The following is a 27,962-nucleotide window of genomic DNA, read 5'->3' on the forward strand; positions in this document are numbered from 1 at the left end:
CGTACAGACGATAAACCTAGATGCAGCACCTACATAGACGCCATAGTGTGGAGGATGAAAACCGAGACAGAGAGAAGACCGACAGAAATGTATTAGTCTAAACATAATGTATAGATATCACAATAGATTACACATAACTAAAGCTCAACATGAATAGATGTAAACAGTGTCGGCGCACCGTCGCAATTTCCAAAGGCAAACACTTTAAACCTGTAAATAGCGTAATTATCTTAGTAATAGCTTTAGTAATTAGCATAGAAATTATAGATTAGCACAGACCTTCTTAGTTAAAGGTAGACAAAAAATGGTTCAAATGGCTCTGAGCACCATGGGACTCAACATCTGTGGTCATCAGTCCCCTAGAACTTAGCACCAATTAAACATAACTAAGCTAAGGATATCACACACATCCATGCCCGAAGTAGGACTCGAACCTGCGACGTAGCAGTCGCGCGGTTCCGAACTGAGCGCCTAGAACCGCTAGACCACCGCGGCCGGCAAAGGTAGGCAAAGGATCGGAGACTGGGGATCAATGGCTTGACGACTAATTCCAAGGCTTTCATCCTCACTTCCCCACGGTGGAGGGACCATAAATTCTTCCTTTCCTATCTTCTTTCCTCTTCTTCATTCTAGACTAAATTTTTGCATTTCTTTTTCAAAATTTAAGCTTCATGTAAATTTTTGTTAAACGGTTTGGGAAAGCTGCCATAAAGAAAAGAAAAGAAAGATAAACAGCAAACAAAGATAAACAAGTAAAAGAAAACAAAATAAAAGAGACAAAAACGAAACACGATCAACTATGACGTGGCGGGACACGGGCAACGGTGCGATCGGATGCGGGAACTGATGTGGAGGTTCAGCCATATCTTCGCCCATATACCGATCGCAGCGGCTAATTGGTCAATAACGACGCACCTTAAGCAATTAGGTGGTGCGTCGTAAAATAAGGGCGGCAAGTGAAAAAAAAGTGTCCTAACGGATTCGTTCGTCGCACGTACCGCTTGGTTTTGTGCGCTTACTTCCCGCAGTGTTGCTTGTCTGTTAGCACTGACAACTCTACGCAAACGCCGCTGCTCTCGGTCGTTTAAGTGAAGGTCGTCGGCAACTGCATTGTACGTGGTGAGAGATAATGCCTGGAAGTTGACATGTTGGACTCGGGATACTGAATTCCCTAACGATTTCCGACTGGAATGTCCCGTGCGTCTACTTCCAACTACCGCGTTCAGTGTCTGTTAACCGCCGTCGTGCGGCCACAATCACGTCGGAAACTTTCTGACGTGAATCACCGCAATACAAATGACAGCTCCGCCAATACACTGCCCATTTGTACCTTGTGTGTGTGTGTGCGCGATACTACCGCCATCTGTGTATGTGCATATCGCTTTGCCATGACTTTTGTCACCTCAGTTCAAGCTTCTATTTCTCGCGGTGTTTCTACAGGGTGTCCCAGCTATCTTGTCCACCCAAAATATCTCTGGAACAATAACAGCTATTGGAAAATGACTTTCACCGGTATCAATGTAGGGCTGGGGTCCATGAATGTACATATTTGGAAACATTCTAAAACGAAAGCATATGTGTTTTTTTAACACCAACTTATGTTTTTTTTAAATGGACCTCCTATATTTTTTCTTCAGCAATCCATAGCATGACAAAGCTCATACACAATGCCGTTGATTGCGTCGCAATATTCCCATTACATCCAGAGATATTAAGACGCGAAGTTGAAGCTTGAAACACCCGACATGCGCTGCTATCGCACGTCCTGAGGCTCAGGCGTGAACCCCATGCTGCCCGTAATCGCGATGTGATTGACATGTGTAATCACACCTCAATACTTATCAAGAGGTCCCAAACAACGGTAAAACTTTTAGTCCACTTGCTCGTTTCACTAAAACCATCAACATGAATTTTACTATTACGAGTGAATGATTAACTGTCACTTGCGCTAGATCTACAGTAAAGTAAAGTTTTAACGTTGAACGGCATTACATTTTTAGTAACGGATTAACGATAAGCGAAGTTAACTTTGTGACTAACAATGCGGTACACAGATATGTTACAGAACCACATCACCCCTAGCCTATCGGATAAATACCTGCTGGAATGTACGACGTTAATGCAGGAGGGCAGCAGACCGTATTATTCGTTTCGGACCTCTTGACAAGTATGGAGGTGTGATTACACATGTCAATCACATCGCGATTACGGGCAGCATGGGGTGCACGCCTGAGCCTCAGGACGTGCGCTAGCAGCGCATCTCGGGTGTTTCAAGCGTCAACTTCGCGTCACAATATCTCGGGATGTAATGGGAATATTGCGATGCAATCAACGCCATTGTGTATGTGCTTTGTCATGCTATGGATTGCTGAAGAAAAGATACAGGAGGTACATTTAAAAAAACATAAGTTTGTGTTAAAAAACGCATATGCTTTCGTTTTAGAATGTTTCCAAATATGTACATTCATGGGCCCCAGCCCTACATTGATACCGGTGAAAGTCGTTTTCCAATAGCTGTTATTGTTCCACAGATATTTTGAGTGGACAAGATAGCTGGGACACCCTCTATATTTTTGTCCAGCTCCTGTAGTTTGGCAAGAGGAACCGCGGATGGCCAGACGGGTGTGTGAACCGAGCTGGAGCTGAGTGCCAGTGCAGCACGTTGTCCAGTGTTCAGGATCGCTCGGTCGCCTTATGCCGCCTTTCCGCGCCGACAGGCGGTAGCGCAGCGTGGAGCTGCCCGGGCGCCATCCTGGGCCCGGCGCCGCGCGGCGCGTCGTTTCCAAATCCCTGGCAGGCTGTTGACTGGGGCGGCGCCGGCAGCGGCGGCGGCGGCGGCGGCGGGCGTCGCGGGCAGGCAGCGCCCAGAATAGCCGAGGATGGCCGGCCGCGGCCTGTTGCAACGCGCCTCACCTGCCCGCCAGGCTATTACTGCCCAAATCTTTCACAAGCTCCCCCGCAGGTGACGAACGCTCCGACGCTAAAATCGACGCCGCCGCTGCGTTACGAAAGTCACCGAAGAGGTGGCGCAAACGGGTGTCGACCCAGGTGTAGGTCCGAGGGGGGAAGGAAGAAGGATGGGGAGCCGGGGGGGGGGGGTGAGTGAGTTCGTGACCCCTCACCCCCCCCCCCCTTTTGGCCCGAAACTTTTACTTGAAGTACACTCTAAGACACAAGAAAAAGACACATCACGAAGGAATAATCCGAATGGGAAGAAAACTGGTAGGTGTGATCTACATGGACAGACAAACAAATCACTACAGTTTCAGAAAAAATTGGATAATTCATTCAAGAGAAAGAACCCCCAGATTGAGCAAGTCAATAACGCGATGGTCCACCTGTGGCCCTTATCCAAACAATTATTCGATTTGGCATTGTTTGACAGGTTGGTTGGGTTTCCTCCTGAGGGATTTCGTGCCAAATTCTGTCCAATTGACACGTCAGATCGTCAAAATCGGTAGGTGGTTGGAGGGGCCTGCCCATAATGCTCCGGACTTCCTCAGTTTGTAAGGTGGCTATAATTTCACACCTTACAAGCACTCATCTACATACCGAGTGACTAAAAAGTCAGTATAAATTTGAAAACTTAATAAACCACGGAATAATGTAGACAGAGAGGTAAAAATCGACACACATGCTTGGAATGAGATGGGGTTTTATTAGAACCAAAAAAAAAAAAAAAACAAAGTTCACAAAATGTCCGGCAGATGGCGCTGGACAGCAAAACGTCAGTGACTGAACATGACAATCGTGTATGAAAGGAGCTGTAATGAGAGAGAGAATCAGATGCGCTAGCAGTCGCAGCATGTTACGTTACCTGAAAAGGCGCTTTTAGTGAAGCTGTATTATCAGACGCGTGAAAGATCTCTTGTGCGCGTCGTTTGGTGATGATCGTGTGCTCAGCCGCCACTTTCGTCATGCTTGGCCTCCCAGGTCCGCAGACCTCAGTCCGTGCGATTACTGGCTTTGGGGTTACGTGAAGTCGCAACTGTATCATGATCATCCGACATCTCTAGGGATGCTGAAAGACAACATCCGACGCCAATGCCTCGCCATAACCCCGGACATGCTTCACAGTGCTGTTCACAACATTATTCCTCGACTACATCTTGAGGATTGATGGTGGACATATTGAGCATTTCCTGTAAAGAATATCATCTTTGCTTTGTCTTACTTTGTTATGCTAATTATTGCTGTTCTGATCAGATGAAGCGCCATCTGTCGGACATTTTTTGAACTTTTGTATTTTTTTTTTTGGTTTTAATAAAACCCCATGTCATTCCAAGCATGTGTGTCAATTTATACCTCTCTATCTACATTATTCCGTGATTTATTCAGTTTTCAAATTTATACTGACTTTTTGATCACCCGGTAGTTAAATTTTGTGCTGGGGTACGGTTTTCGAAGGAGGTCACGGTTTTCCAGTTATTCAAGAAAAACGCGTTGGAAGGTAAGTAGCTTCTCAATTGAGCTCACGATGCTGTGTGTAGCCCATACCGGTCCCCCCACCAGGGAAAAATCCCTAGCAGTAGCGAGAATAGAACACTGGAGTCCATTATCTTCCTGAAATTTAAGCCCAGCATGGTTAACGATAAAAGGCAACAAAAATGGAGATAGGAGATAGAATATCTCCGACGTACAGCTGTGCTGTAAGGTTACAGCGGATGACAAGCAAAAAAAGGTGCCCTGCTATGAAAAGAACTGGCACTGCATACCATCACTCCCAACTGTTGGGTCATATCATGGGCAACACTCAGCATTGTATCCCACCACTATCCGTAGAGGCTCCAGACCCGTCTACAGCCTAGAATGTTTTTGACTGGAGTAGAATTGTCTTCAGTGATCAGTCCTGCTTCGAACTGAGCCCCGACGACCAGCAAAGACATGTATGGAGACACCCCAAACACTGGTGGGATACCAGCCTGTTTGTCGCCCGCTTTACGGCCCGACAACCAAGAGTGTTGTGCTGGGGTGCCATTTCTTCTGTTAGCATTACCCTTTGGTCGTTACCCGCGGCAGCCTTACAGCACAGTGCTGTGCCGACGATACTTGTCTCCGTTGGGGTAAACTTCAACAAGATAATGCCCACCAGCACACGGCGAGAGTTTGTACTGCTTGTCTTCCCGCTTGGGAAATCGCACCTTGGCCAGCAAGGTCGCCGGATCTGTCCCCAAATTAGAACGTTTGGATCATTATGGGCAGGGCCCTCCAACCAGCTCGGGTTGTTGGCGATCCAACACGCCCATTGAACCGAATTTGGCACGATTTCCCTCAGCAAAAAATCCAACAACTCTTATCAATCAATGCCAAGCCGTATAACTGCACCTATAAGGGCCAGATGTGGACCAACGCGTTACTGAGGTGCCCAGTTTGTGAAGCCCTTTATCTTTTTCTGAAATTGTAAGCATCTGATAGGTGGTACATCACATCTACCGATTTCCGTCCCATTAATAAAATTCCATCAATGTGCGTCGTCTTTTTTGTCTTAGAATCTTCAGAATGGTTCAAATGGCTCTAAGGACTATGGGACTTCATCTGAGGTCATCAGTCCCCTAGACTTAGAACTACTTAAACGTAACTAACGTAAGGACGCCACACACATCCATGCCCGAGGCAGAATTCGAACCTGCGACCGTAGCAGCCGCGTGGTTCTGGACTGAAGCGCGTAGAATCGCTCGGCCACCGCGGCCGGCCGGCCAAGTTTGTTTTATGCTCACTGAAACATACTTCTTCACCTTTTTCGTCACTCGGAAACCTCAGATCAGCTGTTCATGACACAATTTGCACAGACAAGTGAGATAAATGACAGACTTTTGCTTTTTATTACTTCATTTATTTTAAAATAAATGATGTGATGACGAATCTTCATTACTATACATACAGTATAACGTACGTGTTGTACTTGGCTGAAGCTCAAAAGATGCACTTCCTTTAGTTACAACACATGCTGAATGGAATAATTAGTTAGATGTGATCACTTGTATCACATGGTTGACATCTTAGCATCAAGAGCTCTTTTTAACAATGGTATCGACTACTACAGTTATGGAAATTTACCTACGTCCCCCTCCCCCTCCTCCCATACCCATCCCTCACCTCCAAAGTTAAAGATCATAGGACACGTCCTGAGGTACCAGGGAGTGGTCAGCTTGCTGGTGGAGGCAAGTGTGTGTGTGTGTGTGTGTGTGTGTGTGTGTGTGTGTGTGTGCGTAGGTGTGGTGGGCGGGGGGGGGGGGTGTGAGGGGGTTAAAATCGTGACGGGAGAACAAGGAGTATTACATTTAGCAGGTTGAAATGGATACAAAAATAGTCAGTTACATGTGCCATAGATAATTTGAACGATTATCGAAATGATGTGCAACGATTCAATGTTCGGGATATATACACTTACTTAACGTTAACATTAATGGACACATTATTAGTTTTAGTCCTACTCATACTACACTTACTAATCTTTTTGTACTAGCTAGCAGTTTTTAAGTAGAAATTCGTTGATGTAAAAGAAGGAGTTGACCAGGAGAAATGATTTAAATTAGATTTAAAACTTGCTTCGTTGCCTGTCAGACATTTTGCACTGAAGCGCCAGAGAAACTTGTATAGGCATTAATACAGAGACCTGTAAAGAGGCAGAGTACGGCGCTGCGGTCGGCAACTACTGTATAAGACAACAAGTGTCTGGCGCAGTTGTTAGGTGGATTACTACTGCTACAACGGCAGGTTATCAAGATTTAAGTGAGTTTTAACGTGGTGTTATAGTCGGCGCACGAGCGATGGGTCAGAGTAAAAATGGTTCAAATGGCTCTGAGCACTGTGGGACTTAACTGCTGAGGTCATCAGTCCCCTAGAACTTAAAACTACTTAAACCTAACTAACCTAAGGACATCACACACATCCATTCCCGAGGCAGGATTCGAGCCTGCGACCGTAGCGGTCGCGCGGTTCCAGACTGTAGCGCCTTTAACCGCTTGGCCACCACGGCCGGCAGGGTCAGAGTATCTCCGAGGTAGCGATGAAATGGGGATTTTCTCGTACGACCATTTCTCAAGTGTACTGTGAATCTAGTAAAACGTCAAATCTCCGACGTCACTGCTGCCGGAAAAAGGTCCTGCAAGAACGGGACCAACGACTGGAGGGAATCATTCAAGACGACAGAAGTGCACCCTCTCCGCAAATTGCTGCAGATTTCAGTGGTGGGCCGTCAACAAGTGTCAGCGTGCGATCCATTCAACGAAACATCGTCGATATGGGCTTTCGGAGCCGAAGGAGACAACCACAAGCATTCATGGACCCTGCATGTCAGCAGGGACTGTTCAAGCTGATGGAGGCTCTGTGTGGGGCGCTTGCAGCTGGAGTGATACGGGAGCCCTGATTCGCCCAGATACGACTCTGACAGGTAACACGCACGTAAGCATCCTGTCTGATCACCTGTGAGCCGTACTGCGACTCGCGTTGGTGCCGTGTGTAGGCTTCTGCCAGACCGTATCGTTTAGTTGGCATGGTTGCGTTGTTTGTCTTCTTCTGGCGTTCACTGACGCCACTCGGTTTCGTAAACGTTGCCTGTCCGCTAGTGGCAGCAGCGGCGCTTATCGATATGTAGTTCTGCTGCCCTATCTTTGGGGTGACCTCGTTCTTCTTCCGTGTGGTGTGAGCGTGGAGTTCGGATGGGGACGAGGAGCAGCGAGGTCGGCGCAGAGAGAGAACACGCCGGGACCGCTGGCGGCGTGTATGGACTGCAGGATCGAAGGGTAGTGGTCACGACCTCGTCCAAACCAGATCCTGCATGTTTAAGTTGAGTGCATTGCAATTCGCGTAGAGAAACCTCCACCATTGTGAAATCTCGCGATTCTCCAGTGACTTGCGTTCGTGTTGCTGCTCGTAATGTCGCCGAGCGAAAAGCAGCAAGTGGAGTACCTGGGAAAGGCGGATCAGAGTAGCCTTCCTGAGCTTCTAATTACTATTTACTATTTTCTGCCTCTTACACTGTTAAGTTCAACAAGCGGTATTTTCCTGCCTGGTGGCCGCTAACGCCCCAGTTATCTGCCCTGGGGGTTAGCGTATGTAACTGCAGTGTACAATTCCTCGCCTTGCCGCCGCTGTCCGGTGAGGGGTGTAAGTTTGACAGCTTCTTGATTGTAGGTTGGACGGCGTTCTTCTACCTTAGTGGCAGTCATTCCTTCAAGTTCCGGGCGCTCTTAAGCACAGTATTCTGCGGGCTGAGCCCAGACCGCCGGTTCCGGCTTTGGCGTAATTTTATATCTTGTATTTGTTTGTTGGATGTCAGGTAGCCTCACCAAGATTATCATTAGTCACTCGTGAGACTGCCACTAATCCGAGTTACCATTTTGTGATCTGAAGGCAAGCCTGGGCTACCTGTCTGTTCGCTAGCGGAAGTGTTTTTGGTGTGACAGAGGTCGATTCCTGGAGCACCGTCTTGACTGGTCCTTGTGTTTCATTTTGTTATTGTATTATTTAGTTACCATCACGGCTCTAGGCGCTACAGTCTGGAATCGCGCGTCCGCTACGGTCGCAAGTTCGAATCCTGCGTCGGGCATGGGTGTGTGTGATGTCCTTAGGTTAGTTAGGTTTAAGTAGTTATAAGTTCTAGGGGACTGATGACCTCAGCAGTTAAGTCCCATAGTGCTCAGAGCCATTTGAATCATTTGTCTCAACTGTTTGGTGATCCGTTGTTTTTTTTTTTTTTTTTTTAATTAACTTTTGCTATGCCATTCGCCGTTTGACAGTATGCTAGTTAAATTTTTATAATTGTCAATTGGCGTTAATGGCCTTCAGCTCTGATTGTGGTTACTTGCCTTAAAATTCTGATTGCGACCACATTGGCTTGTCTTCGAAATTATTTACTGTCTGTATTTTATGTATTTGTTAAATTTTAAATAATTGCCATTTTTCGCGTTAAAGGCCTTCAGCCGTGATGGTGGTTATGTACCTTAAAAGTATGATTAGGACCTCATTGGCTTGTTCTCAAAAATTATCTATTAAAATAAATGAGTGAAATTGCAAAGCAAACAAATAGTAAGTGATTCCGGCCCCATCCAGAATCGTAACCCAATGCTGCCTTCCTTAATTTCCAGGTCTCAACTTGCATCGATTCATGTACATGCGCGGGATTAGCCGAGCGGTCTAAAAACGCACTGCAGTCATGGACTGTGGGACTGGTCCCGGCGGAGGTTCGAGTCCTCCCTCGGGCATGGGTGTGTGTGTTTGTCTTTAGGATAATTTAGGTAAAGTAGTGTGTAAGCTTAGGGACTGATGACCTTAGCAGTTAAGTCCCATAAGATTTCACACACTTTTGAACCTACTTGGGCAATTCCAGCATGCGAGTTCGACACCCCATGCCTCCATAATTGCTGCAGAGTGGCTCAAGGAACACTCTTCTGAGTTTGAACACTTCCGCTGGCCACCAAACTTCCCAGACATCAACATTAGTGAGCATATCTGGGATGCCTTCGAACGTGCTGTTCAGAAGAGATCTCCACTTACAGATTTATGGACAGCCCAGCAGTATTCATGCCAGTTCCCTGCAGCACTGCTCCAGAGATTAGTCGGGTCCATGCCACGTCGTGCTGGGGCACTTGTTCGTGCTCGAGGGGGCCCTTGACGATATTAGGCAGCTGTTCCAGTTTCTTTGGCTCTTCAGTGTATATTATTTGGCAGATGATCAAAACCTTTTGATGCTGTATATTGAACTCCTTTCTGAGCCACTGACAGGTTTAACAGTGGATGATGGTCATTTTTGCCGTCTAGTGTTGTAGACATGGAGATCACTGTCCTCCTCAGAGTGTTCTGAATTATTTATGGAATGGAATGGAATGTGTGTGACTTCCTAAGGGACGAAACTGCTTGGCTCACTGGTCCCTAGACTTACGCACTTCTTAAATTAACTTAAACTAACTTACACTAAGAGCAACACACAGACCCATGCCCGAGGGAGGACTCGAACCTCCGACGGGAGAGGCCGCGCAGTCCGTGACATGATGCCTCAAACCGCGCGGCCGCTCCGAGCGGCAATTATTTATGACGAATTTCATTAGCGGATATATGTATCGTGACGACGCAGTTAAAATGGCTAGTTCCTTGAAGAGGTACCTATATGACCTCGTTGGGTCAGTACCACTTTTATTCTTACTGTTTGCTTTTTGCAATCAATTGTTTCTAAGAGATGAAAGAGGCTTACACAAGACATACCAACGCGGAGGGCTGCTTTAAATCAATCTTCGGACTGAAGAGCACAACAACAGCACACTCACTTATCGCAGGCACCGAGCGAGGTGGCGCAGTGGTTAGCACACTGGACTCGCATTCGGGAGGACGACGGTTCAATCCCGCGTCCGGCCATCCTGATACAGGTTTTCCGTGATTTTTCCTAAATCGCTTCAGGCAAATGCCGGGATGGTTCCTTAGAAAGGACACGACCGATTTCCTTCCCCATCCTTCCCTAATCCGAGCTTGTGCTCCGTCTCTAATGACCTCGTTGTCGACGGGACGTTAAACAGTAATCTCCTCCTCCACTTATCGCAGGGATAAAATACTTCCATTGCCTTTCGGAACCACGGTGTGTGTTCGCCGGCACTCCCAGAACTTAACAGTAACCGGTTTTCTCAGGTGGATCACTGCGTCGGCGCATGAGGTGGATCTGTGCGTCACGCGGAGAAACCGGCGGGTGCGCACGTTTCGGCGAGACGCGGAGGTGGTCGGCGAACTGACCCCGGCCGTGACCGGCGGCGGCACGGCGAGTCCTGTTCTGTAGTGTGGAGTGGTGTGCTGGGTAGCGACGTATGGCACCGCGGTGCGCGGCGCGGCCGTAACGGAACTGACCCGGACGCCGCCGCCGCGGCCGACAACCTCCAACCAGGCGGCGCCCAACGGGACGCGGCTGGCTGGCCCACTATCGCCTCAGCGCCGCTCGGCTTCACCGCCGTGTTCCGGCCCGCTTTACGAAACACAGCCCCGGAACCCGGGCGCGGCCCAGATTTCTCGGGCGTCCGTCCCTGCAGGCCAGTTTTCGCATCTTCTCCGTTTCACAGTGTAGAAAGGCTGCGGAACGATCGAGCGAGGAGAAATGTAAAGAGAACAGGAGCTCAAACCACGCCTACGCTTATTGTTAAAAGTGTTATCACACGGAGGTGTCAAGTGAAAATAGTGACTGGATTGAGGATTTTCTGGTAGGGACGACGCAGCATGTTATCTCGGATGGAGAGTCATCGTCATCTGTAGAAGTAACTTCGGGTGTGCCCCAGTGAAGTGTGCTGGGACACTTGCTATTCAAATTGTACACCAATGACCTCTTAGACGATAATCATAGCAACCTGAGACTTTGCAGGTATCTGTGGTGAAGTACTGTCTGCATGAAACTGCATAATTATTCAGTCACATCTTGGTAGGATTTCAAAGTGGTGCAAAGATTGACGTGTTGCTTTAAATATTCAGGAATGTAAAATTGTGCATCTCACAAAACGAAAAAAAAACTTAGTATCCTATGAGTGTAATAGCAGTGAGTCACAGTTGGAATCGGTCAACTCATACAAGTACCTGGATGTAACAAAAATGTTCAAATGCGTGTGAAATCTTATGGGACTTAACTGCTAAGGTCATCAGTCCCTAAGCTTACACACTACTTAACCTAAATTATCCTAGGGACAAACACACACACCCACGCCCGAGGGTGGACTCCAACCTCCGCCGGCATCAGCCGCACAGTCCATGACTGCAGCGCCTTAGACCGCTCGGCCGTGGATGTAACACTTTACAGGGATATGAAATGGAACAATTACATAGGCCGAGTGGTGGGTAAAGCCGGCTACTGTGGCCGAGCGGTTCTAGGCGCTTCAGTCCGGAACCGCGCTGCTGCTACAGTCACAGGTTCGAATACTGCCTCGCCATGTATGTGTGTGATGTCCTTAGGTTAGTTAGGTTTAATTAGTTCTGAGTCTAGGGGACTGATGACCTCAGATGTTAAGCCCCATAGTGCTTAGAGCAATTTCAACCATTTTTTGGTGGGTAAAGCAGATGGTAGACTTCGGTTTATCGGTAGAATACTGGGCGACTGCAATCAGTCTACAAAGCTTTCGTCGGGGGTTCAAGTCCTCCCTCGGGCATGGGTGTGTGTGTCATTCTTAGCATAAGTTAGTTTAAGTAGTGTGTAAGTCTATGGACCGATGACCTCAGCAGTTTGGTCCGTCAGGGATTGACACACATTGGAACATTTTGAATCTACAAAGAAGTCTGCTTACAAACCACTCGTGTGGCCCAATCTAAAATATTGCTCAAGTGTATAGGACTGGTAACCAGAGAGGAGTAACAGGGGATATAGATTGTACACAGACAAGCGTAGCACGAATGGTCACAGGTTTGTTTGACCCGTGAGACAGGGTTACAGTGCTTCTGAACACATTGAACTAATAGACTCCATAAGATAGACGTAAACTATACCGAGTAAGTTTTTTAACAAAGTTTCAAGAACCGGCTTTAAACGATGTCCTAGGAATTACCTACAACTCCTTACCTATCGGTCACATAGGCATCGTGAGGACAAGATTAGAGTAATGCATTGACATACCCTCTACTGTGCACTTCACAGTGGTTTGTAGAACAGAGATGTAGATGTAGATACAGATACAAACGTCCGTTGCCGAGACCACTAACGCCGCGCCCTTGCGGAAAGGCTCGGTCGCAGGTAAGCCGGTTAAATGCTAAACTTGCGCGACAGGACATACACTACTGGCCATTAAAATTGCTACAGCAACAAGAAATGCAGATGATAAACGGGTATCATTGGAAAAATATATTATATTAGAACTGACATGTGATTACGTTTTCTCGCAATTTGAGTGCAAAAATCCGGAGAAATCAGTACGCAGAACAACCACCTCTCGCCGTCATAACGGCCTTGATACGCCTGGGCATTGATTCAGACAGAGGTTGGATGGCGTGTACAGGTACAGCTGCACACGCAGCTTAAACACGATACCACAATTCATCAAGAGTAGTGACTGGCGTATTGTGACGAGCCAGTTGCCCGGTCATCATCGACCAGACGTTTTCAGTTGGTGAGAGATCCTGTCGGTTAAATTTCGCGTCTGTAGCACGTCATCTTCATGGTGTAGCAATTTTAATGGCCAGTAGTGTATTTGTAATTTAAATGCTTTCTTTTAATAAGTAAGGATATTGCTTCACTGTATGTGTAAATTTAGGTAGAAGTCTGTTGACGTTTTATTGTAATTATCTGTGTTTTACAGTGAAAATTAAAAGCTCTGTGAAAAAGCCAAGGGAATTGTTATTTGCATCCACTAGCAACGATAATAGCAGTGCTTGTGCGTTGTAAAATCTTTGGGTAGGGGGTTGTTGCGCAGAGCGCGTGAGAGAGCGGGAGACGGATTCCAGCGCTTGTAGCGTGCGGAAGTGTGGTGTTAACGCTCTCACAGTAGAGACTACCATTTCGGCGGCGTCATATACGCGCGCCGGCCAGATGACTAGTAGTTGTAGGAAGGACAGTGGACAGGCGGAAGAGGCTGTATTAATTACGATTGCCCGTTCCTGTAGTTAGCCCTGGCCCCACAAGGTACTACCGTCTTCAACAACAGCAGCAGTTCCAGCAACACAGATTCGTCGTCGGCTCCAAGTTTCGTCGAACGCACAGCGCTGAAGTAAGACTGTTCATTGATAGAAAGTATTAACGGCTAACCCAGCAGCACAACTCAATGTGATTTGATTAATGAACTTTATTTAAATAATAGTCAGTTAAATTCAGGGCGATTGTCCTCATTGCCCCCCAGATATTGTTACCAAGCAGTGTCCTTGTTCCCCTTTTTTTCCTTATATGCTAACCGAAGTTTGAGAATCTATCACTGGAAAAAATCCAAATCTAAAGAAAATGCACAAATGAAGAGTGCCGAAGTTTTATTTATTTTACATATAGCTTGGAGCACATGGCTGTTTGGTTTGGTACGTACTCTAGTATTTAATTCTGTTCAAGTCAGTAAAAAAGGCTCAGTTGTTCAGACAATAATATGAAATCCAATTTGAAAATTAACTAACTGCAAAGTAAAAAGTGCTTGCCTTTCTCTAAACTTCTTTGATGACGTTGTGTTGAGGTCTCTGAAAGTCATTGTTCACATAACGAAGTTCAGTGCTAACATACAGGTTAAGTGGATATTTTCAAATCATTACTCGATTGCCTTTTTCAAAATTTAATGACAAACTTAACGTAAAAGTGACTTCTCAGTTTTCTTTATCATTACATACTCACTTAAAATTAGTGTCAAAAAACGTGACAACCTTCAGTTGCCACGTCAGTGTTTAATAATAAATGTTTTTCTTTCCCATCATTTAGGATGTAAATCGCCCTAGTGGGCTGGCGACCGTAATGATTTCCTTTTCGTTCATTAGTGTAACTTTTGAATTCATGATCAGTGGTACCCCTTTTCTGTCCAGTGTTGTTCGTGAGTGAATGCACAAAATAACTTTCATTTTTCCAAATTGTAGCCCTGTTCGGTTTAATAACTTTTTTATTTTTAGTAGACTTTTCTATCAGAAAGATCGGTTGTGCACTTTCCTCCTGCTTATCGGTATTACTTCTTCGGGAAAGATAGCCTTATCCAATTAGAAAAATTCCATTAGGTATACACGCGATCCATGGTCATATTTTATATCGCAGGTCGTTCCCATTTTCAAGAAGGGTCATAAATCAGATGCGAATAATTATAGGCCTATTTCGCTTACGTCAATCTGTTGTAGAATAATGGAACATGTTTTGTGTTCTCGTATTATGACGTTCTTAGATAATACAAATCTCCTTCATCATAACCAACATGGATTCCGCAAACAGAGATCATGTGAAACTCAGCTCGCCCTATTTGCCCAAGAAATTCACAGTGCCGTAGACACTGGCGAGCAGATTGATGCCGTATTCCTGGACTTCAGGAAGGCATTTGATACGATTCCGCACTTACGTTTAGTGAAAAAAATACGAGCTTACGGAATATCGGACCAGGTTTGTGATTGGATTTAGGATTTCCTAGAAGAAAGAACACAACATGTCATTCTTAACGGTTCAAAATCTGCAGATATAGAGGTAATTTCGGGAGTACCGCAGGGAAGCGTGATAGGACCTTTATTGTTTACAATATACATAAATGACTTAGTTGACAACATCGGTAGCTCCGTGAGGCTATTTGCAGATGACACGGATGTCTACAAGAAAGTAGCAACATCAGAAGACTCGTACGTACTCCAGGAGGACCTGCAGAGGATTAATGCATGGTGCGACAGCTGGCAGCTTTCCCTAAACGTAGATAAATGTAATATAATGCGCATACATAGGGGCAGAAATCCATTCCAGTACGATTATGCCATAGGTGGTAAATCATTGGAAGCGGTAACGACCGTAAAATACTTAGGAGTTACTATCCGGGACGATCTGAAGTGGAATGATCACATAAAACAAATAGTGGGAAAAGCAGGCGCCAGGTTGAGATTCATAGGAAGAATTCTAAGAAAATGTGACTCATCGACGAAAGAGGTAGCTTACAAAACGCTTGTTCGTCCGATTCTTGAGTATTGCTCATCAGTTGTAAGTAGGCTGTTTATGTTTTCTCTATGTAAGTAGGCTGTTTATGTTTTCTCTATGTAAGTAGGCTGTTTATGTTTTCTCTATGTAAGTAGGCTGTTTATGTTTTCTTATTGGCAACGTTACGTAGCGCTCAATATGAAAATCACTGGCTGTGCTGTGTGCATTCTGTGGCTAGTTTGCATTGTTGTCTGCCATTGTAGTGTTGGGCAGCGGCAGCTGGCTGTGAACAGCGCGTAGCGTTGCGCAGTTGGAGGTGAGCCGCCAGCAGTGGTGGATGTGGGGAGAGAGATGGCGGAGGTTTGTAATTTGTCATGAACTGATACATATATTATGACTTGTGATGATATCAAGGTAAATACATTGTTCGTTCTCTATTAATATCTTTCATTTACTAACTATCCCTATCAGTAGTTAGTGCCTTTAGTAGTTTGAATCTTTTATTTAGCTGGCAGTAGTGGCGCTTGCTGTATTGCAGTAGTGGGAGAAACGAAGATTATTGTGAGGTAAGTGATTTAGTGATTTGTGAAAGGTATAGTTTAATGTTAGTCAGGGCCATTCTTTTGTAGGGAATTTTGAAAGTCAGATTGCGTTGCGCTAAAAATATTGTGTGTCAGGTTAAGCACAGTCCTGTATAGATTGTTCAAAGGGGACGTTTCATATGGCGACCCTTAGCCTAGGATACCTCACTGGAATCTTCTGATTTTTTTCTTGTAGTTTGTGTATTTAGTGTAGCTTTTGTTTATTGCTAGCGCGTAATTGTAGAGAGAATCTCCTTTGTAGTTGCAGTCTTTCATTGTTGTACTGTAAAACAGTTGTGGCATGCATGTAGATTTGCACCAAGTATTTCGCAGCGGCGCTGGTAATTAACTAGATATTATTTTCAGTGCTATGTTAATGTGTTCTCTTATTTTTGATCTTCAAATTGTGCTTTTCTTTGTTATCGTGTGAAATACTCTGACAATAATGGCGTGTGAAAAACGTAATACTAGGCTCCAAAGTAAACTGAGAAATGACAGTGAAGACGAAAGCAGTGTGTTAACGCCACCATGTAATGAATTAACAAATATTCAAAGTAGTAATTTGGTAACTGTGCATAGGGAAATGGAGCGGGCGTCAAATAATGGTGTAGACATTGAAACATGTAGAGAACAGCGAAGCATTATCGATCGATCGGTCGGCAACAGCTCGCCTCAGGAATCCGAAATGACAGGAAACAATCTCGCAAATACTGTAGATTCAGGTTTTGGATCCTCACCGTTTTCTCAAATAAGTCAAGACACATTTTCTGCTTGTCAAAATGTGAATGTTGCCGGTGCAAATGCACTGCCGAACAGCGTAGAGAAACAGATTCCAGACACTAATACATTATTATTGCAATTAATGCAACAAATGGAACAAAATCAGAGACAAACACAGCAACAGTTAGACACAGTGGAACAAAATCAGAGACAAACACAGCAAAAGCTTCAAAAGTTAGACACAGTGGAACAAAATTTTAAAAAGTTAGACTCATTGGAGCAAACTCTTGAACAAACACGTGAAGATTTAACTACTGAGTTACATAACATTGAATCTAAATGTCAAAAAGTCTGTAATGACGTAAAAACACAAATTTGTGAGCATTTTCAACCTATTTTTTCGCGGCATGAAAATGCATTACAGAATCACGAAGCAGCCATAAAAGAACTGCAAATTATTGTTCATGAAAATCATGAGACCTTGCAAGCTAAATTTGACTCAGTTGCATCTACCGATTCGGTTACGCAACTTGCAAAAACTCAGGAAAACTTTAAGGACACAGTAGATACTCTGAAACTTGGTTCAGAAAAACACACAGAAGAAATAAGTACACAATCGGAGAAAGTAGCCGAACTTTCGGATCAGATCACTAACTTATCTACAAAGGTAGATGATGATCTGAATGACACAAGACCCGTAGCCTTCACTGACACAGAAGAGTATGAACAAATTAGAAAATTCAAACAAAATCAAAATCAAATCAATACACAGTACAAAAGAGAAATCCGGGAAGTGCAAGATCAGTTGGCACAAGTAGTACAAGAATTACGTATTTCAGAGGACACTCGCGCCCCAATACGGGAAGAGGGACATAGAAATACGGAACAGCCACAAAATAATAACACAGGGCATTTCGGAAATTATGAAAGAAATTGGCAATGTGCACCGAATTTTGAGATGGAACGGCCGACACGACCTAACAATGACCGATATGCGACTCGCCGACATGACGATTTTGACTATAAGCTGTTCATTACTACACGTAAATTCAAAACATTTAAGAATTCTGGCAACGACATTCATCCACAAGCATGGCTCCATCAATTCTCTCATTGTTTCCCTCCCAACTGGTCATTGGAGCACAGGTTAGAATTTATGTGTGGCTACTTAGAGAATGAACCAGGTGTAAGAATGCGATCGGTCATTCACGATTGTCACAGTGAAGGAGATTTTTATCATGCCTTCCTCTCAGCGTATTGGTCTCAAGCTACACAAGACCGTGTAAAACATAGCATCATGATGATGAAACACTTTGAACAATCTGAATTTTCCAGTCTTGTCAAATATTTTGAAGACATGTTGCATAAGAATCAATATCTATCAAACCCATACAGCCCCTCAGAACTCATCCGTATTTGCTTACTCAAATTGCCTGAACATTTACGACATATTATTTTAGCAGGACGCTGCAAAGATGACATTGAAGCATTTCAGGGTCTGTTACAAGAATTAGAAATTGACACTGACAATCGCGGAACGCGAAACCAGGAACACAACAATTACAAGTCACATCCGTCACAATTCCACGATGAAAGAAATAATAACTGGACACGACAAGGCTATTCTCACAACACATATCGTGACCAAAACAGACACCACCCATATGACAACCACTGGCAGAGTAATAATAGTTACAGAGAAAGATCGCATTTCCGTAGTAATGAATATGACAAAGATTACCATAGAAACAGACAATATGGGAACAAAAACAATTCTTATCAAGGGAGACAGAATAACTACAGACGCAACAGTTCTGCGCGCAGTTACGATTCAGGGAGAAATTCTCCACCATGTGACCGACAAGAAAGAAACTATGGAATCTACCGACATGACGACAGACGATATGATCGTAACGACAGACCTGAATTGCATCAGAACTGGCGGGATTCAAACAGAGCAGGGCCCTCTCGTCACGGCGAATTTGTAGAAGTTAGGTCTCCTAATCCCAATAACGGCGCGCGCCAACAAAGAGACAGACAATGACTCGCACAGCAGGCAGCTGCGTGCGGCCGCTGGCTCAGGGAAAAATAACAAAGACGCTAGCCTTGAGAAAAGATTTAGCATTCTTTACCGATGTAAACAACATGATAATTGCTTTGAAGTTGAAAGTCTGCATACTAGGAAGAGTAAAGGATTGCACCACACTTCACATGTAAAACCGCTTACTGAGAGATAATCTGCTTTTTAACTTTGTCTTTGCCATAAAACGTTTCACTTCACATTACTAATATGCTTTGTCAGACTTAGAATCTGTTAACATACAACAATGTTTGAAGTTAAATATCCAATCAAGAACCAAGAGAACTTATTTAAACAGAAATGACGAATGCATTGTTATAGTGAACAGACGTCACAGTGTTATTGTGTGTGTACATTCTTGCTTGTTAGTTGTACGATTACGTAACGACTATAAGGCTCACATACTTAGAACATTTACCAGTACTGCTAATGAGATTTTAATGCAACATTTTGGTTACCTGAAAATACATTCTGTATTTAAAGTGCTTTCTGAGAGATACCAGATGACACAGAGGTTAGTTTATGTGACAGCTACACGATTTTTATCACGACGCTACTAATGAGTGACAATTTACAATGTTGCTTTTGCGGTGTATCTGTTTTATATCTGCACAGTTTTCTGAATTCTTCTGGAAAGAAAAACATGTTTTAGTAGTAACTTTTGTGGTATAGCAACAATGAGACAGCCTTTTTTCGTGGCACAACAATACGTTACTGTACAGTACTTTCCCCATCACGCCAATAAGCATAATAACTACGATATCTATACGCAAAGCATTTCACTTTTGTTTATCATGAGGTAAGTACATTGGCTTCTGCAGAACTTAGCTTTTGGAGGAAAATAACTACGACACTTCCACAGAGATTATCTTACAACAAGATGCACATTTAGCGCTACAGGACACGCATTCCAGTGATCAATTTTATACTTAAAACATTTATTTTTAAAGATTTTTGAATTACAAAGAAAGTTTTCCGTGATATATTTCATTTCATTGCTGTAATCTGTAACACCGGAGGGTATAATTACATAAATCCTCAGGGGGGTACACGCTTACTTTGTGTACCATGTGTGTGGCAAGCACAAGGAGCCCTAGCTAATATGGTATTTGCTTATACAACTATACACATCGGTACCATATTTCTCTAACACACAAATTACACAGCTATCTGATCATGTAACTGAGAGATAAACTTTTTTATTACATCAGTGACAGATGTTTACGCAATTACACAGTTGGATAACTTCACACTTATGAAACTGTATTTTGTCTGTACTTTGTGAAACTGTTCATATTTTTTCGGAACCATTGTGATACTATGAGAGCTTTGAATGATGTATTTGGTATGAGATCATGATTTTTAAGGTACGTTTGAGGCAGCTGACACTTTTGACATGAGCAGAGAATTTTTTTAGGCTTAGAAATTATTGGAGGAAGTTATGACGATTTTGAGATTTGACTGAAGTGTTATGATGTTATTATTACGACGACGATGTGTATTATGTTGTTGAGGAATGTTTATTATGCTACGTATTTCTCATGATGAAATATTGAAGAAGTGTCGACGAACATGTATATGTATAATGAGGTAAGGAGTAATGAATAGTGGGTAGGGACTCTTGACTTGTGAAAAAGGATGTTGGAAACCAAGAATCGTACTTTAAGAGTTATGACATATGTGAATCATGTGCGAATGTATCACAATGCCACTGAACATTTTTTGGACACTGTTATATTCATAGGATTTTGTTTCTACAGATTTGCAACGCTAATTCTTGACCTGTGAAGTATTTTTATGTGAGACTGTCACTTTAGCGAAAATTGCTGTCGTAAATATTTCCGTACGAAAGTTAAGTGACCACCTGCACGTAATGCGTCGCGGGCACCCAGCTGTGTCAGACGCCTGGAGAAAAAGTCAATAGCGCGTGCCTTTCAGAGCACAGGAAAAAAAAAAAAAAGAAAGGGAAGGCCATTATCCTGGCCATTGTCATTCCTTTAGAGAAAGCATCGCAAAAACGACATGGTCGAACTTGAAAACATATGATTACACTAGCTCTTAATTTACGATATTTACTGAAATGCCTAATAAAATGACAAGCAATATTTTTACATCTGCACACCTGATTATGACAAGCGTCTTTCTATGAGAGTTGAGAGAATTTCTACTAACTTACGAAATGTCACATGACTACTGAATGATATTTTTATGCTTTGCTTTTCATAGTTGCTTATTTCATTTGACACCTGTTTTCCAGCTGTGTTGCAGCATTGCTTTTATAAAATAAAATGCATTTGCTAATGTGAACACTTTCTGTCAACAGATCTATTAAATAATTATTTTATGATCCACATTCTTTAAAAAAGGAGCACTTGGAAAGGAAAGAACAATAAGAAGGAACTAGTAACTGCATTCATAATTTTCTTTTCAAGTAATTGGTAGCTTTTTGGTAGAATAACTTCTTGTGGTGCACCACTTTAATTACATAGACATTAAGATGTGATTATACATTTCCCTTATCTGCATTGTTATCTTTAGTGTACTATTTTTTCTGCTTGAGCTATGTCATGTTTTGATATAAGTTATTACATTTGCTGCTGCTAGCTTTGCCAATCTGTATTTTTTGTCATTGCTGCTTGTGTTAATTGTTTTGTGCTGCTGCATTGCCTCGTTCCTTAGTTTAGCATCTGAGCTCAGTAGATTTAAGTTAGCTTAAGAGGGGGTAGCCTCTAAGAGAATGAGTTGCGATGAATTGGAAGAAATGCATTGAGAAAACAGGTTTAGGTAGGATTTTCTTGGAAATAAATGTTGAGGTAAGAAATGTGTGAACATATAAATACAGAAAGCATGCTTAGATAGAATTTTTTTTGGTGGAAACAAAGGATGAAATAAGAGGAAAGATATATGAAGTTTTGGGTTGGACTGCAGTACCAAATGTTACACTGAAAACGAACCCTGTCCTTTCCTATTGGTGTTATCCCACTATGTGTTTGTGTACCCTTGAGTATTTGTTTTCTTCCTGTCTCTGTGTACTGTTTCATAGAATTTTTTTCTCTTCTAATACTAAGCTATATTCACTATGAGGAGGAATACTGTTATCCTCAAATATAAGTTGCATTAATAATATGTTATTTTCTTTGTAAAGTTGTTTACAATTCTGTTCTGTTTCAATGTTCATGTGTGAAATTAATGTTTCGAAAACTATTCTCATTATTTTATGTATGTACTTATGTCACTATTTTTGTAACACTGATGTATATGTTTATTTCTATTCTTTTGTAAAGCCTGTACTACAAAGGTTATCTGTATTATTATGTTTTTAATGATGTATTTTGTACCTTTGTAATTGTATTCTTATGTTATAAAATTGTAATTGTCACCAGTTCATGACATTATTAACTTGTTAGTTACATTTCACTGCACACGTTTCTGTTGGTCATAGTATGTGGACAATATGTGAGAAGTAGGGACTGTTAGTGTTTGCACGTGTGTTAATAACTCAGCAAGGGACTGGATAACAGCATTGCTGGTTCTAAGGACAATTTCAAAAACTTTGTGAGTGCACAAGTGGTGGTTTATGGACTTGCTATATTATCCGCAAGACTCTTCAATGGTGATTGTGCACCTGCACAGTCACAACAGATGGCTGCTGGCCATCTCTACAAAGACTACAGTGGGTCTGCATCTTTGATGGCCCACCAATACCGTAATCTCTACAAGGACTACAGTGGGTCTGCACCTCTGGTGGCCCACCAATACCACAATCTCTACCAGGACTCCAGTGGGTCTGCTCTGTGATGACCTACCTACCAATATTCTTCAAAACTTCGAATGACTCTGCTGTGGGTTTGCTCCATTGTGGCCCATTACCTGTCAGCATGTCAAGAGTCAGCACTGTCTTTCCATTGGAAGGACAACACTACTTCTTCAAGACTGCATGGAAGTCCACTACTTCTGTGTGCATTGTCTTTTACTGCTCAGACTTTGAGAAAAGAAACGGCAGTTTCACTGTGATGAACAATGTGGACTGTCTTTATGGACTGTGAGAAATTTTTAGCTTTTGACCAACAATGTATCAATAAGTGTGCGCATTTTATATCTTTGTTACTGTAATTGTGAAAAATTTTTATCAAATCATTATTGGCCACTGCCCAAAAAAAATTTGTAAAATTTTTGTGGGGAGCATGGGGGCTATGTAAGTAGGCTGTTTATGTTTTCTCTATGTAAGTAGGCTGTTTATGTTTTCTCTATGTAAGTAGGCTGTTTATGTTTTCTCTATGTAAGTAGGCTGTTTATGTTTTCTTATTGGCAACGTTACGTAGCGCTCAATATGAAAATCACTGGCTGTGCTGTGTGCAGTCTGTGGCTAGTTTGCATTGTTGTCTGCCATTGTAGTGTTGGGCAGCGGCAGCTGGCTGTGAACAGCGCGTAGCGTTGCGCAGTTGGAGGTGAGCCGCCAGCAGTGGTGGATGTGGGGAGAGAGATGGCGGAGGTTTGTAATTTGTCATGAACTGATACATATATTATGACTTGTGATGATATCAAGGTAAATACATTGTTCGTTCTCTATTAATATCTTTCATTTGCTAACTATCCCTATCAGTAGTTAGTGCCTTTAGTAGTTTGAATCTTTTATTTAGCTGGCAGTAGTGGCGCTTGCTGTATTGCAGTAGTGGGAGAAACGAAGATTATTGTGAGGTAAGTGATTTAGTGATTTGTGAAAGGTATAGTTTAATGTTAGTCAGGGCCATTCTTTTGTAGGGAATTTTGAAAGTCAGATTGCGTTGCGCTAAAAATATTGTGTGTCAGGTTAAGCACAGTCCTGTATAGATTGTTCAAAGGGGACGTTTCACAGTATGGGACCCTTACCAGGTTGGATTAATAGAAGAGATAGACATGATCCAGCGAAAAGCAGCGCGATTCGTCATGGGGACATTTAGTCAGCGCGAGAGCGTTACGGAGATGCTGAACAAGCTCCAGTGGCGGACACTTCAAGAAAGGCGTTACGCAATACGGAGAGGTTTATTATCGAAATTACGAGAGAGCACATTCCGGGAAGAGATGGGCAACATATTACTACCGCCCACATATATCTCGCGTAATGATCAGAACGAAAAGATCCGAGAAATTAGAGCAAATACGGAGACTTACAAGCAGTCGTTCTTCCCACGCACAATTCGTGAATGGAACAGGGAAGGGGGGATCAGATAGTGGTACAATAAGTACCCTCCGCCACACACCGTAAGGTGGCTCGCGGAGTATAGATGTAGATGTAGATGAAGCAGGATAGGTCGATTAGTAAGGGGGAGATTACACTATCACACGGGATATCAAGTGAAAATAGGGACTGGATTGAGCATTTTCTGGCAGGGAGCACGCAGCATGTTATCTCGGATGGAGAGTCATCGTCATATGCCGAAGTAACTTCGGTTGTGCCCCAGTGAAGCGTGTTGGGACCCTTGCTATTCAAACTGTACACGAACGACGATAGTAATAGCAACCTGAGACTTTCTGCAGGTATCTATGGTGAAGTACTGTCTGCAAGAAACTGCATAAATATTCAGTCAGATCTTGATAGGATTTCAAAGTGCTGCAAAGATTGACATCTTGCTTCAAATGTTCAGGAATGTAAAATTATGCATTTCACAAAACGAAAAATACTTAGTATCCTATGAGTATACTAGGTGTACAACTTTGCTTCCACCGTTTTTTCTCGAAGTTCGGGGTTTCGTTGTGAAAAACTCAAAAAAACTACGATTCATAGTATTGCCCATTTCTGGCCACTACATTCTCCCATCTTTCGGATAGCATACGAATCCCGTGGTGGAAGAACTGGGCGTCTTTTGTGGGGATCAATGAATCAATTCAATTTTGCACTTGTTCATATGATGGGAAGTGCTGGTCGGCCAGACTGTATGCAACTGATCGGAAAGGTGGTAGTCAGAGAGAGCAACGTATGGAGAATAAGGCGGGAGGGATAGGACTTCTCATTTCAACGTTTACATGTGTATATTGACGGGTTTTGCGACATGAGGTCGAGCACTGACCTGCTGCAAAATTACCTTCACGTTTGTATCACCTTATTGTGGCCGTTTGTGTTTCAGTGCTGGGGTCAAACGCATCAATTGCTTTCGACAGTGATGTCCTGTGACTGTTTTTGTCTGTTTCAGTAGCTACGGACATGTTCTGTCTTCCACCGCCATGCCGGTCTTCGACATCAAAATCACCGTTCTTAAGGCGTTGGAAACATTCTCTGCGCGTTCTTCCACTAATAGTTCCCTCACCATTGGTCTTACCCAGCATTTTAAGAGCAACAGTAGCAGATTTCTTCATGTTAAAATAGAAAATTAAAACTTCCCGCAAATGGCGAGAAATGGGTACGTAAGTTGAGATACTTAATCGAGAATAACCTTACGATGCAATCACAAATCGACTAATATTTTTATGGCATTATGTTTACTGATGCCTAAGCTTATTGTATTACACCTGTGAACAACCACCCGAACTCCACTTGCCGCTACTGCCGTCTACTGCCAAACGGCAGAGGCAAAGTTGTAGACCTAGTAATAACAGTGAGTCACAGTTGGAATCGGTCAACTCATACAAATACCTGGATGTAACACTTTGTAGGGATATGCAATGGAACAATCACATAGGCCGAGTGGTGGGTAAAGCAGGTGGTGGACTTCGGTTTGTCTGTAGAATCCTGGGGAACTGCAATCAATCTACAAAGAAGACTGTTTACAAACCACTCGTGTGGGCCACTCTAAAATATTGCTCAAGTGTGTAGGACCGGTAACCAGAGAGGAGTAACAGGGGATATAGACTGTACACAGACAAGGGTAGCACGAATGGTCACAGGTTTGTTTGACCCGTGAGAGAGGGTTACAGTGCTTCTGAACACACTGAACTAATAGACTCCAGAAGATAGACATAAACTATACCGAGTAAGTTTTTTAACAAAGTTTCAAGAACCTGCTTTAAACGATGTCCTAGGAATTAACTACAACTCCTTACCTATCGGTCACATAGGGATCGTGAGGACAAGATTAGAGTAATGCATTGACGTACCCTCTGCCGTGCAGTTCACGGTGGTTTGCAGAGCAGAGATGTAGATGTAGATACAGATACAAACGTCCGTTGCCGAGACCACTAACGCCGCGCCCTTGCGGAAAGGCTCGGTCGCAGGTAAGCCGGTTAAATGCTAAACTTGCGCGACAGGACATACACTACTGGCCATTAAAATTGCTACACCAAGAAGAAATGCAGATGATAAACGGGTATTCATTGGACAAATATATTATACTAGAACTGACATGTGGTTACATTTTCACGCAATTTGGGTGCATAGCTCCTGAGAAATCAGCACCCAGAACAACCACCCCTGGCCGTAATAATGGCCTTGAGACGCCTCGGAATTGAGTCAAACAGAGCTTGGATGGCGTGTACAGGTACAGCTGCCCATGCAGCTTCAACACGGTACCACAGTTCATCAAGAGTAGTGACTGGCGTATTGTGAGGAGCCAGTTGCTCGGCCACCATTGACCAGAAATTTTCAGTTGGTGAGAGATCAGGAGAATGTGGTGGCCAGGGCAGCAGTCGATCATTTTCTGTATCCAGAAAGGCCCGTACAGGACCAACAACATGCAGTCGTTCATTATAATGCATAAATGTAGGGTTTCGCAGAGATCGAATAAGGGCAGAGCGACGGGTCGAAACACACCTGAAATGTAACGTCCACTGTTCGAAGTTCTGTCAGTGCGAACAAGAGGTGACCGAGACGTGTAACCAATGGCACCCCATACCATCACGACGGGTGATACGCCAGTATGGCGATGACGAATACGCGCTTCCAATGTGCGTTCACCGCGATGTCCCCAAACACGAATGCGACCATTATGATGCTGTAAACAGAACCTGGATTCGTCCGAAAAAAAAATGACGTTTTGCCAATCGTGCATCCAGGTTCGTCGTTGAGTACACCATCGCGGGCGCTCCTGTCTCTGATCCAGCTTCAAGGGTAACCGTAGCCATGGTCTCCGAGCTGCATACGTCGTCGAAATGTTCGTGCAGATGGTTGTTGTCTTGCAAACGTCCCCATCTGTTGACTCAGGGATTGAGACGTGGCTGCACGATCCGTTATAGCCATGAGGATAAGATGCCTGTCATCTCGACTGCTAGTGATACGAGGCCATTGGGATCCAGCACGGCGTTCCGTATTATCCTCCCGAACCCAGCGATTCCATATTCTGGTAACAGTCATTGGATCTCGACCAACGCGAACAGTAATGTCGCGATACGATAAACCGCAATCGCGACAGGCTACAATCGGACCTTTATCAAAGTCGGAAACGTGATGGTACGCATTTCTCCTCCTTACACGAAGTATCACAACAACGTTTCACCAGACAACCCCGGTCAACTACTGTTTGTGTATGAGAAATCGGTTGGAAACTTTGCTCATGTCAGCACGTTGTATGTGTCGCCACAGGCGCCAACCTTGTGTGAATGCTCTGAAAAGCTAATCATTTGCATATCACAGCATCTTCTTCCTGTCAGTTAAATTTCGCGTCTGCAGCACGTCATCTTTGTGGTGTAGCAATTTTAATGCCCAGTAGTGTAGACCATTATCCATCACTTCCGGATATCGAAGTACATTAGTGAGTATACAAAGTTAACACACTGACACTGACAACTAAGATCCCACGAACAGAAACGACGTATACCACTGGACGCCGATCTACACCTCTAGACAGGTAACGAGCAAGAGATTTTGGGTGCCCCTGTAGGCTGGTGGCAGCGGTCCTCCGGGAAAGGCCCATTCCCCCACCAGAAGCGCTACTCGCTCTTGAGTTTACAGACAGACTGTACCCCCACAATCTTAGGACGATGAGAGGGTATCCTAATATTAGCGCCGGACAGCTCTCCCGCGCGCGCGCTCTTTTTTTGCGCCGCCGTGGGCACCGGAAGCGAGAGGAGGCCGGGGACCACCGCGGAACCACGCCTGCGCACGTGTGCCCTCGCCCTCGCCGTCGCTGTGGCTGTGGCGGTGCCGCAT

General features: G+C 43.8%; 1 protein-coding gene across 1 annotated transcript; it reads right to left on the bottom strand.

Annotated features, from left to right (window-relative positions):
- Positions 1-2,692: 2,692 nt before the first annotated feature.
- LOC124775182 (translation initiation factor IF-2-like) lies at positions 2,693-27,962 on the bottom strand. Its single transcript, XM_047250022.1, has 3 exons — positions 27,825-27,962; positions 10,723-11,006; positions 2,693-2,894 (listed from the first exon to the last, which is right to left on the bottom strand). The coding sequence occupies exons 1-3, from the start codon at positions 27,960-27,962 to the stop codon at positions 2,693-2,695; spliced, it is 624 nt and encodes a 207-aa protein (XP_047105978.1).

Source organism: Schistocerca piceifrons, chromosome 2 (assembly GCF_021461385.2).
Source record: "Schistocerca piceifrons isolate TAMUIC-IGC-003096 chromosome 2, iqSchPice1.1, whole genome shotgun sequence".
Taxonomy (NCBI): domain Eukaryota; kingdom Metazoa; phylum Arthropoda; class Insecta; order Orthoptera; family Acrididae; genus Schistocerca; species Schistocerca piceifrons.

Bases quoted from the DNA above. Each gene is read 5' to 3' on its own strand.
- LOC124775182 (XM_047250022.1), bottom strand. From the start codon at position 27,962: ATGCGGCACCGCCACAGCCACAGCGACGGCGAGGGCGAGGGCACACGT. The intron at 11,007-27,824 runs GTCCGGCGCTAA...ACTGGCCTGCAG, and splicing joins AGCGCGCGCGCGGGAGAGCT to GGACGGACGCCCGAGAAATC. The intron at 2,895-10,722 runs GTCAGTTCGCCG...GCGTTGCAACAG, and splicing joins CGCCGCCGGTCACGGCCGGG to GCCGCGGCCGGCCATCCTCG.